This window comes from Brachypodium distachyon, chromosome 4 (genome assembly GCF_000005505.3).
Source record: "Brachypodium distachyon strain Bd21 chromosome 4, Brachypodium_distachyon_v3.0, whole genome shotgun sequence".
NCBI lineage: Eukaryota > Viridiplantae > Streptophyta > Magnoliopsida > Poales > Poaceae > Brachypodium > Brachypodium distachyon.
The window spans coordinates 45,450,006-45,468,075 of NC_016134.3; the positions used below are offsets into that span (position 1 = coordinate 45,450,006).

Here is an 18,070-nt window from a genome sequence, read left to right on the forward strand (position 1 = left end):
TCTTTTAATCAACGAGCTAATCTAGTAGAGGCGTATTAGGGACACGGTGTTTGTTTATTTATCCACACATGTATTTAGTTTTTGTTAATACAATTATAGCATGGATAATAAACCTTTATCAAAAACAAGAAAATATGAATAATAAAAAATTTATTATTGCCTTTAAGGCATATTTCCAACACAAAGGTGAGTGCAAGACCCATGCTTTCTGATTCCACTTCTCTAGTCATGTCTCCCAACGGAGTACTCGGCATATTTTCAAATGTCACACGCACTTCATAAGTGCCAGACCACAAACCCACTCCAGCTTGGGAGCTTTGCCCCACCACAAACCCCACTCCACCCTAAAACCCTAGCTTCTCGCCGACGACAAGGATACGGCGCCGTCTTCTCTGTCCACGTTCTTGAAAAACATGTCAGCCGGCCGCTGTAGAGGTGGACGTCGCACAAGGCTTGCCTCGAGGCGCAGCGGCGGCGCGACCCAAGTGTACAAGATGGAGAATGAGAAAGAAAAGACGGTACCGGAAGCGGAGGGGATGCAGCTGAGAAAGAAGCGCCGGAAGTGGAGACATTTTCAAAATCAACTTTCTTTTAACACATCAAAATATACCGATCATCATGAGTCTACTGATAAAGGAAAAGTTTCCCAGTCACTAGCCATTATCACCACCGTCTGAGTCTCGGAATGTCCCTCAGTCTCACACTCGCTCGTCCTCCCTCAGTCCCCACCCACTCCACTCCTCGATGGAGCACGCCCACCTTCTCCCATGTATTCTCCTCTTCCTCCTCCTCCTCCTCCCAGGTGATAATGCCACCGCGAATGGCGATTCGGACGTCTCTAGCACAAGGACCTACATCGTGTTCATGGACGCGGCGGCTGCGGCTGCGGCGCACCACCCGTCCCCGGCGCATTGGCACGCGGCGCACCTCGAGTCCCTGTCCATCGACCCGGCGCGCCACCTGCTCTACTCCTACTCCGCCGCCGCCCAGGGCTTCGCGGCGGCGCTGCTCCCGGACCACCTGCCGCTCCTCCGCGGCAGCCCCGGCGTGCTGCAGGTGCTGCCGGACGCCGTCCTCCAGCTCCACACCACGCGCACCCCGGAGTTCCTCGGCCTGCTCTCCCCCGCCATGCCCATGCCCAGCCTTGACGCGGCCTCTCACGACGTGGTCATTGGGGTCCTCGACACCGGCGTCTGGCCAGAGTCGCCGAGCTTCTCGGGCGACGGGCTCCCGCCGCCGCCCGCGCATTGGAAAGGGGCGTGCGAGGCCGGCGTGGACTTCCCCCCCAGCTCCTGCGGCAGGAAGCTAGTGGGCGCCCGCAGCTTCTCGCGGGGCTTCCGCGCCGCCAATGGCGGAGTTGGGAGGCGGGTGTTGGCGTCTCCGCGGGACAGGGATGGGCACGGCACGCACACGGCCACGACGGCGGCGGGCGCGGCGGTGGCCAATGCCAGCCTTCTCGGGTACGCGAATGGCACGGCGCGCGGCATGGCGCCCGGGGCGCGCGTGGCGGCGTACAAGGTGTGCTGGCCGGAGGGGTGCCTCAGCTCCGACATCCTGGCCGGCATCGACGCCGCCATGGCCGACGGGGTGGGCGTGCTGTCGCTGTCCCTCGGCGGCGGCTCGGCCCCGTACTTCGAGGACACCGTGGCCGTGGGCGCCTTCGGCGCGGCGGCGGCCGGCGTGTTCGTGGCCTGCTCGGCGGGGAACGCTGGCCCGGCGGGCGCCACGGTGGCCAACTCCGCGCCCTGGGTCGCCACCGTCGGCGCGGGCACGCTCGACCGCGGCTTCCCGGCCCACGTCACCCTGGGCCCGACCGGGGCCCGTCTAGCCGGCGTGTCCCTCTACGCGGGCCCGGCCCAACCGGCCATGCTCCCCATGGTCTATGGCGGCGGACGCGACAACGCGAGCAAGCTCTGCCTCTCCGGCACGCTCGACCCGGCCTCCGTGCGCGGCAGGATCGTGCTCTGCGACCGCGGCGTGAACGCGCGCGTGGAGAAGGGCGCCGTCGTGAAGGCCGTGGGCGGCGCCGGGATGGTGCTGGCCAACACGGCCGCCAGCGGGGAGGAGCTCGTGGCCGACAGCCATCTGCTCCCGGCCGTGGCCGTGGGGAAGACGGCCGGTGACAGGATACGGAACTACGTCTACGCCGCGGCTGCGCGCGGCAATAAGCCGATGGCGATGCTGAGCTTCGGCGGCACGGTTCTCGGCGTGCGGCCGGCGCCCGTCGTGGCGGCATTCAGCTCCCGCGGGCCCAACACCGTCGTGCCGCATGTCCTCAAGCCGGACATGATCGCTCCGGGGGTGAACATCCTGGCCGGATGGACCGGCGCCAAGGGGCCCACCGGGCTCGCCAAAGACGGCCGCCGGACTCGCTTCAACATCATCTCAGGTCAGTACTGTCAGCCTCACGTATTCTTCAGATTCATATTTACTCATTTGCTGCTTCCGCAATCTGAATAAGAAATGCTACCCAGTACCAGCAAACAAAGCAAGCAGATTTAGCTAGCCATAGCTCAGTGCCAGATTTGTAGAAAGGCGCCAATTCGTTTCAACTTTTGTTTCTTGTCGAAGGAAATAGCACTTTGTTGCTTTCACTGCCTTCTGTCAGGGATGCACATGTGATGCTCTACACTGAGATGTGAAATCTTTTAAAGGCAACAGCAGAAAGAGCAAGTTAATTTCTTACTCTTACTTGGTTTCATCGCCCGTCTTTTTTTTTGATAAAGGAAGTTTATTTTATTTTATTGTCGTATAAAAAAATACAACCAAACACGGAAGATGAGGATTTGTGGTCATGACACAGAAAGTGAAAAGATGCTTTGCAGTACTCACTCCGTTTCATAATTCTTGTCGAAATATTACATATATCTACATTTTTTAGGAATAGATACATCCAATTTTTTAGCAAATTTGAGACAAGAATTATAGAACGGAGGGAGTAGATACTAAGTCCTCTAATTCTTCCCAGATTTTGAGACTGGCTTTGTTTTCTACCGTTTGTTTAAATTTTCTTAAAAACACGTACACAGACAATAGACATAAAAGTAGAATCCAATATGCGAAGACTGCTTACCATTAGATCATTCTCGTGAAATCTTGTTCGACTTCCAAAGTGTGATTTTAGAAAGGAGAAAAGAAAGAAGATGAAAGATGTTCTTCCCTTGCCAAAGCTGCAGTTAAGTTGAAAAATATGCAGTCATCTAAAGCCATACTACAGGCAGTAGTCACAAATCTTGTTGTCCTTCAAATCACCTACCGAATTTTAGTAGAAAAAGAGTGAAATGACTGGAAGTTTGTCTGGGCAGTAGCTGCCTTAATTATACATATATCCACTAAATCATGTAGGTATGGGTTAAATAGAATAAAAGTAAAAATAGAGTGAAATGGATAATTGTGGTGGACAGATATGGGCTCCCATTGGGTAAGATGGTTTTTTGTCCCCACCCCTCACCCCTTTGTCCGGACAGCCCCCAAATGGACAAATGGGGGCTTTCCCTAGTTGCAAAATGATTATTGTTTTTGTCTTACTAAAGCGTAGGATATTAAAATCACCTCCATTGAGCATTGGGTGATGATTGCTCCTACGGGCATTGACCAACTCTTTAAGAAAGTCAGCTTTGAAGTTCATTTCCCCCTCAACCTCAACCCCTCCCAGCCCCTGTGTTACCGGACAAGGCCTCAGGTCGCTCAAATTTTCGAAAAGTAGGGAAGCCCCCGGCCTCTGCATCGATCGATTGCTGCCCCTTTACTAGCAACGTCAACTAAGCACTAGTATCCGCAGCTATTGATTAATATCAGTGCTTAGAGGTAACTGCTGGAGTTAAGCCAGAACTAATCATCAAATCAATTCGTCTGAACTCATTAAAAACAGAATTAAGAAGGAAAATATTATTGCACGGTTTAACAAAATTAAGATTGATTTTACTTGCTAGCTTCTGCTGCATGCAAGTCATAAGTCACACGGATAATCACGCAAAAAACCGTGGGCGCAAAAAACCGTGGGCACGCGCCATGTGTGTGGAGCACAAGCATTCAAAGTGTTTCTAACATGTTAGAACACTTCACGCAGAATGTGACTAAACAATGCAAACTTTGGAAATTTTCAGAATTTTAGAATGAGCCATGTGCACACATGGGCCAACCTACCATGGACTGAAATTCTAAAACTTAGTACACTTGAACTCCAGTTCCTCGGTGCAACTTTGAATTTCCTCCATCTCCTTTGATTCATTTAACCTTTTTCTAATATTTTTTTCACAGCTAAGCAGAAAGCTAGCAGGAACCTATGTTTCAACGGTGTTTTTCCTTTATGAGATTCTTTTTTCTTCCATTTGATGGACGATTTACTGATTTTGGTGATATATGCAGGAACATCAATGTCTTGCCCTCATGTCAGCGGAGTTGCTGCACTACTCAAGGCGGCGCACCCTAATTGGAGCCCTGCTGCCATCAAGTCTGCACTGATGACTAGCTCATACACTGTTGACAACACAAACTCCTCATTCCGGGACACTGCAGGAAGCTCACCTGCAAACCCATTTGCTTTCGGTGCAGGCCATGTCGACCCACACAAGGCGCTTTCTCCGGGCCTTGTATATGACATCTCTACCAACGACTATGTCGTCTTCCTCTGCTCCCTGGACTACAGCGTTTCACACATCCGGGTGGTGACCAAGATGTCCAACATCTCATGTCCTCAAAAATCCCGCCCTGGTGATCTCAACTATCCATCATTTTCAGTTGTTTTCAGGAATAAACCAAAGCACGTTGTGAGGTATAGAAGGGAGCTAACCAATGTTGGTCCAGCAATGTCCGTTTACAATGTGAAGGTCAGCAGCCCTGCATCTGTTAGTGTTAAGGTGTCACCAGAAAAACTTGTGTTCAAGAAGTTGGGGCAAAAGCTGAGGTACTATGTCACCTTCACATCCAAGGTTGTCGACCCAAACCGTGCGAAACCGGATTTCGGTTGGATATCCTGGGTCAACAACCAGCATGTCGTTCGCAGTCCAGTCGCGTTTACGTGGACGATGTGACGACGGTAAGTTCAAGTCTTCCTAGTTTTCAGGAGCAGATGAAAGATAGGTATAACTTCATCTAATTTGCTGATCGATCGCTTCACAAAGAGAATCTACGTGAAGCTCTCAACTGCAAACCTGGAATTATTTCTTTCTACTGTCGGTCACTTACCCAACTCCACTTTCCCTTTTAGTTGTCAGTTGCCTGGTATGTGCCATTAACATGTGATGTTTCCTTTTCCTTTTTCCTAGTTCTATCTTCGCTAGCATGAAATAACCCTGAATTGAGATGGCTCAGTCATTTGATTTAGAGTAAACTATTATTATTGAAGTGTCAACTCAGTCATTTGATTTAGGGAAAGTTGGAACCCGAGATGTTGGCATTCAGTTAACTGTCAAGTCTCCTGATGCACCTCATTTTGTGCCGACAATATATGTGCTACAGTGCCCCTGGTAGCCGCCGGACACAGGTCGGCACAAGCTGAACGTGGACGCTAGTTTTATTCATCAAACAGGTGAAGTTTGGTGTGGGGCTGTGCTGCGCGATAGCCATGGAAAGATTGTTGCTTCGGCATGGGGCAAGTGCTCCAGGTGCAGTACTGTGGTGGAAGCTGAGGCTTCAGCTTGTTTGGAGGGACTGCAGTCCCTCTGTACTCAATTTTCGTCAGGTCTGCACCTTGAAAACGACTGTAGGGAGCTGATTTCTGGACTGGTGCATGCTGATTCTAGATCGATCGGAGCTCTGCTTGAAGCTTCGAGAGATTAATTGCAGCCTAGTGAGTATGGATCCTTTTAAGATCAGTTGGATTAAAAGAGATGGTAGTTCTCTGGCCCATAATCTTGCCTGTTTCGCTGGGGAGAAGGCTACTGCTGGTGTTTTAGTTCAGTCTATTCCCAAGGCTGTTTGGGATGGAGTCAAATCCGAATGTAATATGTGCTACTCGACCAGCTAGTTGAATGCAATTTCCCATCAAAAAAACAATGCAAGTATTAGTAACACCTAGTACAGCTCAAGTCAACAACAAGAATGTACTACTACAGCTACTGTCTGTCATTATCTGATTCAAACTTCATGTCAAGCTTCAGTGTTGTTGGTGCGGGATAGCCGGCGTTCCGTATTAGAGATTTAATGGGAGAGGCAATGTGTGGTTTTAGATCCACGCACTCGGTATGGGATACTGTCATTGTTGTACCTAACCGAAGTGATCCAATATAGTGTAATCCCTTAATCGCTTGGTTGCTAGCCTGCCTGCCTTGCCTGCGACGGGGGTTGGCTGTTTGGTTTATTGCCGGGCGGCCGGGCGGGGACAGGAATCCATGATCCATCCATCTCAGCTCTGCCGCCGATGCCTGCCGCGGCAGCCACCGCCGGTCTCACCGGCGCACCTACCTACCCAGCTCTACTCCCATGCTTTAAATGGATGGGCCCTATCCGTACGTCTCCATGAGTTCAGGACTCCAGGTGTGCCCAGCCCAGCCCAAGGCCCAGCTCCAGCTTGTTGCGGGCTTTAGCTCCAACTGTATGCAACGACGCACGTTCCACTGAGAGTACTGCCCGACCGATTCTATGCTGTCCAGTGTCCGTGCGTGCGTGTGGTGCAGTGCAGTGCAGACCAACCGCGTTCTGTGCTGTCCCATCGCCGAACCGGGCGTACACTGTGAAAAGAAAAGAAGTGAGCCGACCAGGGCAGCCCGTGTGCTGAAAGGCACCACAGCGTCACACGTAAACCATCGTCCACATCGATACGGGCCGGCCAGTCCTGCCACCAGCACGTAAAAAACGTACTACGAGACGTACAGGACGTCGGTAAAATAGAAACATCTATTTTTTAGACAAACTTGACACGAGAATTATAAAACGGAGGTAATAGTACGATATCTGAACAACAGGGGGTAATAGTACGATATCTGAACAACAGGTAAGCATGGGCGCGGTCTTCTCTTAGTTTCACCGTCGACGCACACAGAAGCAGTATACGAAGCTGAGCATTGTACGTATTGTTCAAAACCTAGCACTTTTAAAGAATTATACATTCAAAACAGTTTGAGAGCTATCAAGACCGTTTGTTGAACTTTCAATTAACACAATTAAATTTTTGAGAATTTTCAAGAAATCCAATAAATTTCCAAGAGCTCTCGGCAAAATCCTTGAACCTTACATAAAATTTCGGAGAGCTATGATTTTTTTTTCTAAAACTTGAACTCCCTCCGACCCGTATCACTTGTCGTTGATTTAATGCAACTTTGTATTAAACTTGTAACAAGTAATATGGGTCAAATGGAGTAATAAATTTCTGAGAGCTTTCAATAATTTCGACAAAATTCAGACAGACTTCAACCGAAATTCTGAAACTTCCAATAAATATATAAGAACTTTCACGAAATCAATTTGGGCTTTCAAAACAACCGAATGATCATTTTTCCAAAAAAATGGAACTAAAAACCCAGAAAATGAGAAAAAAAAAAGGAGATGCTAATGCAGCTAGATGTGTGGGTAGCGGTGTCTCCCTTGATGGTGCAACCTCCCTCGGCGATGTTGACAACAAGGTTAACATGCGACGAGGACAAACCGGTGGGGGAGAAAGGCTGGTGATGACTGACAAGAACGGGTGCTGACAAGTGGCGAGGTGGTCGAGCGGCGCATGTTGTGCGGTGGAAATAGAACAGAGAGGGACCGCAGAGATAAGGCAATATTCAGGTTGAGATAAGGTCTATCTGCGGAAGATGACGATAAGAGGAAAAAGAAACATGGGCCCGCAACGTAGTACTGGAAGCGGCACGCAAGTTGACCTCCCTGGGCGGACTGGCGGTGCTTCGCTAGGGAAGGATTCCAAAATTAAGGTGTCGTAGCTTGGTTGACTCTTGTGAGTTTCTTTAATATATATACAATCTTGGTTACCTAAATTTACGCACTAATAATTAATGCTAAACTTACTAATTTTTAAAGTTTGTAGTTTTACAAAAAAAAAAAAGGGTACAATTGTTTAGTTTGTAGGTTATTTTGGAGTGGTTTGAATATCAGGACAATTAGGTATGGATTTAGAGCTTAACAAGGTGAATGTGAGTTGCTCACATTTTTTAGGCAACTCATGATTAAAAAAACCTAAAGAGAAACAATTGCTAGGTTCAAGCTCTCGGTTGAGAGATAAAACATGTACTCTCTCCGATCCTAAATTGTTGTCGAAATATTACATGTATTTAGACGTTTTTTAAAAATAGATATATCCATATTTGGACAAATTTGAGCCAAGAATTTAGGATCAGAGGGACTAGAACCCAAGAATAGAATGAAACAAACCATGGTGGCTCGAAGGCTCTTGTTTTGTCTATAAGGTCACTTGGCCTTCCTTTCAAATAGTCCAGGTGATGTTGGTGGTTTTAATCAAACCGTATCCGACACCGCCACGCCACTTTTGGTCACTACTACAAACAACAATAATCCCATAAACTTCGTCGACCACCTTAAGTGAAGCCGCTTGAAAAAACGTCTCCGATACCGCCACACCACTTCTGGTTACTACAAACAATCGGAAAGAATTCCATATACTTCTCAACCAATGGTAGCAAGTTGTTTGTCTATATCGTATAGTGCGGGAATTTAGCACTTGTTTGTTGAGTTTTGATTGTTTTTAAGACTATCTAACCATGCATGCCACGTGATTGCTATCTTTCTCAAGTTTATCGATAAAGATCTCAAGATACTCTGAAAAATAAGAACAAAAATCTATGATTGATAACAATCTTTTACGCGAACAAAACACAAATGAACTCCACACTCAAGGTTAGGGGTTACAACGGCCACCGCCACGCCACTCTTGCATGCCTCTTATGACAACAATTGTCATGTACCGACATCACAAATCGGATAATGGATACACTCCCACACATACAAATCCACTTGTGTAAAAAGGAGAGAGAGAGAAAAATAATTTGATACTAAATTCTTAATTCAAATTTGCCCAAATATGTATGTATCTATTTTAAAAAAACGTCTAGATACACGTAGTATTTCGACAACAATTTGGGATCGGAAGGAGTATATTTGTACCACTCACGATCACGCTATAGTGCCCCGAAAGAGACCTCTTCGATCTATTTCTATCGTGTTTGATAAGCAGTCGGTTCCTGTCGATGAAGAGACGACAGCGTGGACGCGGGGCAAGCACAACCCTGATCTGATCCGGGACCCCAGAGACCCTGCACGCGGTGACGTGGCGCCAGGAGCCCTGGCAAAAATATCTGGTCCTTACCGTTGGATGCGCCTCGAGATCCACGCGCAGGGGGGACAGGAAAGCTGACGCGGCAGGCAATAACTCGAGCGGATAATCCAGCCTCTGTCACCACCCATCCGCCGGGTAACAACAGCGACGTCTTCGTTTGTCAAATAATTAAGCGACTGATCAAAAGCTTCAAAATAAAATTAAAATAAAGTGATTCCATCAAATCCTATCTCGTCTAGTCTCACACACGAAGGCGACGTCTCTGTTCATGTTTTTTCCTCTCTAAATATATCGGTCGGAATCATCCATTAATGTCCGTTGAGAGTTTGAAAGGGCCCCTGTTTCTGCTTTCGAAACGCAGAAACCGCGCGCAAATAATGCAAGTCCAAGGGCAAGAATTCGTGGGTCACGTGTTTTGAATTCCGGAAAGGGACCAGCTCGCTCAGCCGCAGCCGGATAGCTACAAATGCTGTTACGTCCTACTACTGCTGTCTGCTGCTACTAATTTTACAAGTGGAACCACTGCACAGTGAGCACAAGCTTAGATCCCAAGGCGATAAGCACAGAGAATCGCTTGCCTCCCGTAGAACAGCACGAGGCACTAGGGGGCACAAATATACTACCGGAGAACAAAGATGTGCATGGAAAGAATATGGTGGAGAAAAATAATACGGATGCTAGAAATTAAAACTTGCAGCACAAATCAAGATGATCAGCTGTACAAATCAAACTCAGTTTCTTCTTCTTGTTCGATTCTTGGCCCCTCCTGAATTGGGACCCACTGCTAATCATAACACCCATCTACTACTAAAACGAAACGAAGACAATCATTCAACTCATGGAATCAATCCAAAGGAAATTAACAGACGAAAAAATTCGACCCAAAACAAATAACAAGAGGCTAATGGGACTAGCAAGAAGTTCTTCCTGCATTGGCTATTTGGCTTGGCTTCTTCTTCAGTTCCATTCGCTTGATTTCTCCAATCTTCCCTTCTAACTCAATGATGGCATCTCAGGGGAAAAGGCAGCAGGATTCGATTCGAATTCCAGTCCTATGGGGGGTGCCTGCTGCTACGCAGTGACCCACTAGCACGATTGCGATATGATCATGGCGGATTCAGAGTTTTTTTTTGTTTGCTGCAGATGATGAGGTTCTTCTTGCGACGAGGTTAACTCACTGTGAGCTGTTGTTGTTGTTGGCGCCGTGGTCTTCCTCTCCGCCGCTGTCGTCGCCGCCTTCCTCCTCTTCGCCCTCGTTGCCGCCGCGCTGCTGCTCCATCTCCGGCTGCTGGTGCTGCTGCTCCTGCTGGTCCTCAGTGCCGCCGCGGCTGTAGTTGAGCGCGGCGAGCATGCCGATGTTGGTGTCGGCGGGGGAGCCGCCCATCCCGGCGGCGGTGGGGTAGTTGACCCTGGACATGAACTGCAGCGGCGCCTGCACGGTGCTGGTGCCCCCGCCGCCGCTGCCGCCGAAGGACCACATGGGCTGCTCGGTGGGCCGGGCCCCGGCGGCCTGGCTCGCGGACACGGGGAGCATCCAGAAGGCGCCGCCGGGGGCCGCGCTGTTGGGCGCCACGGCCCACATTGCCGCGGGCTGCTGCTGCTCGCGCGCCTTGGGATCTTGACGCTCGTCGTCCTCCTTGAACAGGTCCTCCCGATACCGCTTCCTCATGAATCCGCCGCCGCCAGAGCTGTTGGGGTCATGGGGCGGCTCCTGCTGCTGCGGCTGCGGCTGCGGCGGGATGAGGTGGTGGTGGTGGTAGCCGAGCATGGTGGACATGTCGTGGTGGTGGTGCGCGTGGGGGTGGAGCGCGAGGGCCGGGAACGGCGTTGCGGCGCGTGCGGCGGCGGAAACGGATGCGGAGGAGCCGGAGGCGCGGGTGATGTTGAGCGAGGAGAAGTTGGCCGGGATGGTGCCCGTGCCGGTGGCGGCGAGGATGGCCGGCTCCGCCTGCTGCAGCAGCCACTCGATGGTCTCGCCGTCCGACTTGTGGCCCAGCTCCCGGGTCAGCTGGAACACCCTTGCCGCGCACAGCGCCGGCATCCGGATCCTCCTGCCGCGGCCGTCCACCTTGGTGTGCCGGTCCTTGGACGGCCGCTTCGCCACCGCGCCCGACGAGGACGGGGTCACCGGCGCCGCCACCGCCTTCTCCTTGTTAGCCGGGGCCTGGTCGGCGGCCACGGCGGCGGTGGTGATGGCGAGCGACCCCATGAACTGCTGCGGCTGCTGCTGCTGCACGTTGTTGCTGTTGTTGTTGGGCGCCGCCACCGATGGGCCCGCGTAGTAGAACGGGTGATGCGGGTGGTGGTCGCCGCCGCCGCCACGGCTCCCGCTCGTGCCGCTCCCCCCGCCGCCGCTGTTGCTGCTCGAAGGCGCGGCTCCCCCGCCGCCACTCCCAGCCCCTCCGCCGCCATGCTCCATCCTCCGGTTCCGCGTCGAACAACGAAAACAAACAGACACAAACTCACCTCCCTCCGCCTCCGCGGATGTCAGCGGCCACCGGAGTCAGGACCGGGGAAGAAGAAGAAGGGGAGAGGGAGAGCACGTGCTGGGCACGCACGGTGGGGCGGGGGGTGGTGGCCGGGGTGGGGTTGGGTTGCGGGGAAGGGGAGAAGAGCGGGCCGGGGGCGGAGGAGGAGGAGGGAGGGTGGACTGGAGAGAGACAGACAGAGAGACAGAGAAGAGAGAGACAGGGAAGGGAGCGGAGAGGGCTGTTGTTTGTGTGGGGTTTCCCCTTGGCTATTTGTTTATGACCCTTTTCTATCGTTTCTATAAACCCTAGAGAAGATATTGGACGCCGCTGGCGCTGTGGCTGCACCCCTTTTCCATATTTCCGTTTTCCGCTTTTGTTCAACCACCGTAAATCCATTATGTTCTTGGTGATTGCTGACTTGATATTTTTGGTGCTACAAGCCTAAATTCTGCCCAAAGAAAGTGGAGCCTTTACATGGATAGAATTTTTCTTTGAAACTAATTCGGGATATATATAAAACATCTCCGATATGAAGTTATAAACCGTTAATCAACGCTACATTTTTCTTCTGAAAGAGTAAGTCAAACCATCGAACTCGGACAACTACTAGCCGCTTCATAAAGAAACATTATCCCACCACCGTTTTGAGATTATCTTGAAAAAATGTTATCCTACGTTTTAATTTTTAATGTTGAAATTGAACACCAAAAATACTTCTTCTGCAACACAACATCTACACGAGTGAAATGAAACATACTGCGTATTTCACCTACACATGCCATTATCAGCACCAACTCATTGGAAATTCCATGCCATGGTGACAGACAGTGGTGCCACCACCTTTTGCCTCACTCTCTCATCCTTTTCTTCTTCCTCCTCTTTGGAGCCCTTTCCAATTATTTGGAGGGAAGAGCCAGGCAGCCAGCCTGAGCCCATAGTAGGCCACCACCCGTGGGACCTCGGGACGATGGATGGATGGATGGATCAAAGCGCCTGTCTATCATCTGCGGGGAGGTAGATCAATCCATTGAGCTACCTAGCGGCCTCTCCTCACTGGCTCACTGCTTGCTTTGCTTTTCTTCTTCACCAAAAAGCCCCTCATGTGCGTGCACCAACACTCACCCAAGCCGCTGCTCGTCATCCATTCCATCGTCTCCCTCTTTCCCAGCATTTTGAAAAAATATTCAACGCCAGTAGTGAAATGGAACGGCTATACGCACTGAACTCTTCTTTTTTGCGGTTTTCTTTGACGAATTTGTTGAGCAATCGTAGGAAACTTGGTGATGCTGATGGAATGCGGCACTACTACCACGGTTCCATGTTCCACGTGCATCTCTCGTAGGAGATTTTTATTTGAATTTGCGCGTGCTCTCTCTCTCCTTTTGTAATGAAACAAACGTTTTACGTTTCGGTTTTAAACATCCTTGGAGATTTTTAAACACCTAAAACATTGGAATTTCTGGTTGTCTTGTTAACGCGGAACGGAAATTTAGGAAAGCGGCGAGCCAAAAAGTTGGCGTCATTCTGGGGATGCCTCAACGTGTCATGTTTGCTACAGCCAAACCGTCGTAACTCTAATCTTAAATTTGGGCATATATCAAGGGGAAAAGGGTTGGTGGAATAGAGACACAGCCATAGTGTTATGACCAAGCCGACATTTATTGTCTACCTTGTTTTCCATATGGGACTGCAGACACTCGGCAGATTTTATGAAACGTTATCGGTTATGTGGCGTTATGATTTTCATGGATGTAAGATAAGCATGCAACTTTTTCCGCATAAATAAATAAATAAAAACAAGTATGCGACGTTTGCCAATGACGCTATCGATTACGTAGCGTCATCACCGGTTATGTATCCTTATCGGTTTCTTAGATTTATGGAACGTTACCAGTAACATTATCGATTATGTGACGCTATGGTTTTCATAGATGTAATATAAGTATGCGGCAGTACCGGCGACATTATCGATCATGTGCGTCACGATTTTCTTAGTTTAGGGTGTTACCCGTAACGCTCTTCATAATGCATCGCCATGGTCTTCTTACGTTTACGGGTTAAAATTGTGATCTTGAGACACGCACGGAGTGAATAATTTCCTAGTACAGTAAAACATTGCTCTTGAAATATACTAGAATAATGTAAAGCCGAGGGTTGAAACTTGGAAGCATGAGCAAAATAAATGGTGCCACTTATTAGGTCCAGCACTAGTGCAGTGCTCTCCTTGGAACCTTTTGCATAATTGAGTGGGGTACCGGGTTTGTTATCTGGTGTGCAACAAGAGGGGGAAGAAGCCATGGGAGACACTGCAGGTGGAGGGTGTCAGGGTGGGGAGCATCAATGCTTGCTGACAGCTCATCCCAGCACCACCAACCAGGCAACCAATGGAGCCCCCCCTCTCCCTCTTCCTCTCATTTCGAATCCATATGACACACTTTCCCCCAAATAATTTTCACAATCCGAATTGGTTATGTGTGGGATGACATGACTACCAGTAGTATGTTGATTATGAAGGTAAAAAGAACCAGCTCAAGGAATACATGTGACATGAGAGCATAACTGAATCATGTAAGCAATACGCAGTGTTTATTAAAACTGATCACCACAGAATGTCTTTTTTTAACCGGGCATAACATGGCAAGATTAAAAAAACAAGCATGGAGAATAAACATATACAGTAAAAAGAGATCACATGAGGCAGCAAATAAACAAACAGCAGGAGGAGGGGACTGGGCTGGGATGATGAGTATGTGTGGTGTGGTGTGGGTTGGAATTGGGAAAAAAGGGTCTACTGCCAGTCAACTCCAGGCTGGCCCCACCGAGACTCCTTGCATTATTAAAGGACACAGCAATAAACAAGGGAGAACCTGGCAAATTCCCATATTGGGTCCAAAAAGAAAAAAAAACGCCCAACCTCTCCTGTTTGACACAGAGTGTCAGCTGCTTGGAGTCTCTGGAGATGATTAGAATAAGATGGGGGGTGATTAAACAACTGGGAGAAAGGTTATCATCAACCCTGAGGCACTCACAAAGGCTCCATCCATGTGGGGATTCGATTCATCATCACTGGCACTTGGTGCCACACAAGGAATGCAGTATATACCGTTCATTCCGGAGTATCTCCCACAAGAAAAAGTGGAGAGTTTTTTAAACCGGTTTCACAAAGGCATGGTGCATGAGTACAGGTCCTGATCGAATTGACCCTGTTGTTTGCTTGAAATTTGGAAACTCATTATTATATTCAAAGTACAAAATTTGATACTCATACTCCATGAGAAGTGAAATAACAGGATTTACAACACATGTAGCCGGCCAGATTGATACCGTATCATCTAGTATAGCACAATCTTGTTCAAGCTCTGCTAGTACAACGAATGACTTCAGACTAGTGGATGGATGCATGAATCAGCCGGTTGTCTGGTGGTCAAAGAGGAGGTCAAGTCCACTGGCGGCGGCCGCATCGTGGCAGTGAGCCCAGTGACGACCAAACAAACACTCTGCCCATATGAGTATGACCCAACGAAGCAGCGTAGCACCCCGCTTTTGTTGACCCGGACTGGTCAACCTTTTTGTCACGCGTTCACACCCGGCCCCAATATATCGAGCAGACGGACCCGACATGGGCACACGGGCGCCGTCTCGTCAAAACCAGCTTAATTGCGCTTGTCTCGAAAAACGTACGAATACCTTTCCTGTGAGCCCGTGACGTGCGTACGTGCGAATACCTTACGAGTTTATGCACATTGGTGTTTCTTCATGTTCTTCCGTGTGAGACGATGTTAACACGGACCTGGAGTACCTTTCAAGTCAGCAAGCAGGCATGCACGTGCATTTTTCCCAGAAATGGCCCGGGCAGCCAAGGCCACAAAGTTAGCTGGAATCGTCTGTGACTCCCCTGTGTGTCTCTGACACCATCGTCATGCACCGCATCGGGGAAAAAAAGTTATACCGTGACCTTGCATTTCAGTATTTCACGGCCGGAACGAACCAGCCAAACGATGTGCTGAAGCACCTGGCCATTCATGCATGCATGCACCAGATCGGCAAAAAACGGGTCGCAGCAATAATGTATAGACTCGTGTCGGTTAAATTCGAAACGGAAAACGCTCTCCGGCCCCTTCGATCGTTCTTCTACCGATCGCCAGCTGCCTCGCAGCTGGTTGCTTCTTGTCAGCTTCTGCATGACATTTTATGTACAGCTCAACAGCTGTTCTCTGCTGGTTTGGTAGTACAAAGCTGTTCTCTGCTTGGACTTAAGTTTGCTGTAGGGTCCTGGTCTAGCTGTCGTTGGCTCACGTTTCGGTTACACGGGAAGATCGTGGTAATGTGGACTTTAATTTCGGTGGCTGAAGCCTCTGAAATTGCATGAAGTAGCTTCACTGAATCCTTTTCCGGTAAATGTCTGTTCGGTTACTCCCATCCCGGTGGGTTTGGGAGGGATTGATCCCATTTTAGTTCAAGTTTTCTCAAATCCCTCTCAATACCTTCAGGAAATTTCATAACCGAACAAGGCCTAAGGTGGTATACACCGCCAGTTTAATCCCAAGTTTAACATCATAAATGTGTGTATTTATTAAAAACGGACTATATTTTTTCTTTGTGATATATACTAAATGTGCTGTGCTTGGCACTAGTGAAACACCAGTGATGATTTTACGTCTCAGTACGTACGTTATGATCGATCATTCTTTTCAGAGAAGCTCACGTTCGTGTGGATCATATTTCGACGACTCGACACGTAACAGTTTTACCCGTTCTAGGCGCACCACTGCACCAGCAATGCAGCATAGGATTTCCTTTTTTACAAATGGAGGAGCGGACTAGCTAAAAGCTCAATCTTTTGGAGACGACCGACCGCACGAGATTGTGAGAACCGGCCGGGAAGGAACCGCGGCCAAAGCATCCTCCTGCTAGCTGTTCTACGTCCAATCATGTGTCCTGTCGCAATCATCCAACTCTACTGCCCTGGCTATGCATGGCTAAGCTAGACAATGAGCGCATATATATATAGCTGCATGGCCTGGCCTGGCCTGGCCTTCTCGGCTTCTCCGGTCAAGTTTTCATTAACGTGGCCGTGTGATGGATCCAGTATGGCTTTGATTTGTTTGATCACCTTAACCAACCTGGTCACCCCATGTTTTAGGATGACGTGGACGAATCTGGCTGACCACCGGTCATATGGAGACTGGGAACCACAGTCTGAGCTCACTATATATCGCCCATCAATTCATTTTGACCGTACGTAAAATGATATTCTGTTATAAGGAGACCGAAAAGTAACCATATCTAAGTAGAACGTCTGTCCCATTCAATCATTGAGATTCGTGAAAAAATCATGCAAATCGAAGAATCTTAAATGTGTTAACTAGACTTCTACTACACATTAACAAAGTCTACGATTTTTTTTCTCCTGAGTATAGATATGTTTATCAACTATTATTAGTAAATTTTTTTTAGCAATATACATGGTGCACGAGGAACAATTAAGGACTCGATTCTTGTCCTGCTGTAAACTTCGTATCCACTGTGCCGTTGGTATCCATATCATTGAAAAGCGGTTTTTGGTTCCGGGATGACCCCCACACGCACGAGAAGGTGGAAGTCTTGCGTGGCCCATTGGCCATTGTCACCCGCCCTGGGTCATGCACCCTTCCCTTTCCGTTCTTCAGCTCCATGGGAACTTGGGAAGAAACGAACCAAAACAGCTCAGATCCATGTCAACACGCGGGGCTGTCAGATTCTATTCCTCACTCACTCTGACCCACCGCGGGCACGTCACAAGTGCAAATAGCACCAGCATACAGGGATGCATGTGCAAGTCTCTTGATCGTCACAGCTTCTCTCATTGGTTTAATCACGGTGATTAACAACATGTTTTCAAAGGAAAAATGATGCTTTCTGCTCGGTAGACCCACTCACCAGGGACTGGAAAATGTGGTTATATATACAGTCCAGTAAGTCAGCACACCAAGAATCTTGGCTGACATTTCTGTACAACAGCTTTATTTTCTGTATTAGTAATAACTTTGTGAATCCATTGGGATATGATTTTGATGGATATCCCATATTATTATCACGCGATGAACTGGAACCTTAAAGCTGTCGCTTACAGCTTTTAACATGGCATACCAAAAGAGCCCTCTACACCTGATCATTGCAACTTCACTACCAGGATCTCTTTTACGAGGTGATTGCATTTGCATCGGGCGTGCATACGACAAAAAAGAGGGCCGGCTACTTTCGTCAGGTTTCCCGTTTCCCTCCCCCCATGCATGTCTTTCACGAGGAGAGGAAAAATAAAAATAAAGGAGTTTTAGCCTCGTCGTCGTCATCCATCTGCTGCTGCTGCTAGCTTAGCTGGAGC

General features: G+C 48.9%; 2 protein-coding genes across 2 annotated transcripts; one reads left to right on the top strand and one right to left on the bottom strand.

The window, feature by feature from the left end:
- The first annotated feature begins 660 nt into the window (after positions 1–660).
- LOC104584773 (subtilisin-like protease SBT1.8) lies at positions 661–6,094 on the top strand. The gene is made up of 2 exons (XM_010240368.3): positions 661–2,389; positions 4,369–6,094. The coding sequence occupies exons 1-2, from the start codon at positions 745–747 to the stop codon at positions 5,031–5,033; spliced, it is 2,310 nt and encodes a 769-aa protein (XP_010238670.1). The 5' UTR covers positions 661–744; the 3' UTR covers positions 5,034–6,094.
- A 3,797-nt stretch (positions 6,095–9,891) lies between these two features.
- Positions 9,892–12,118, bottom strand: LOC100827829 (transcription factor PCF3). Its single transcript, XM_003578801.4, has one exon. It carries the CDS (start codon positions 11,652–11,654, stop codon positions 10,410–10,412), a length of 1,245 nt encoding a protein of 414 aa, XP_003578849.1. The 5' UTR covers positions 11,655–12,118; the 3' UTR covers positions 9,892–10,409.
- Between the last annotated feature and the right edge of the window lie 5,952 nt (positions 12,119–18,070).

Coding starts and splice junctions, on each gene's coding strand:
- LOC104584773 (XM_010240368.3), top strand. CDS start 745: ATGGAGCACGCCCACCTTCTCCCATGTATTCTCCTCTTCCTCCTCCTC. Junction 2,390..4,368: donor TCGCTTCAACATCATCTCAG/GTCAGTACTGTC, acceptor TGATATATGCAG/GAACATCAATGTCTTGCCCT.
- LOC100827829 (XM_003578801.4), bottom strand. CDS start 11,654: ATGGAGCATGGCGGCGGAGGGGCTGGGAGTGGCGGCGGGGGAGCCGCG.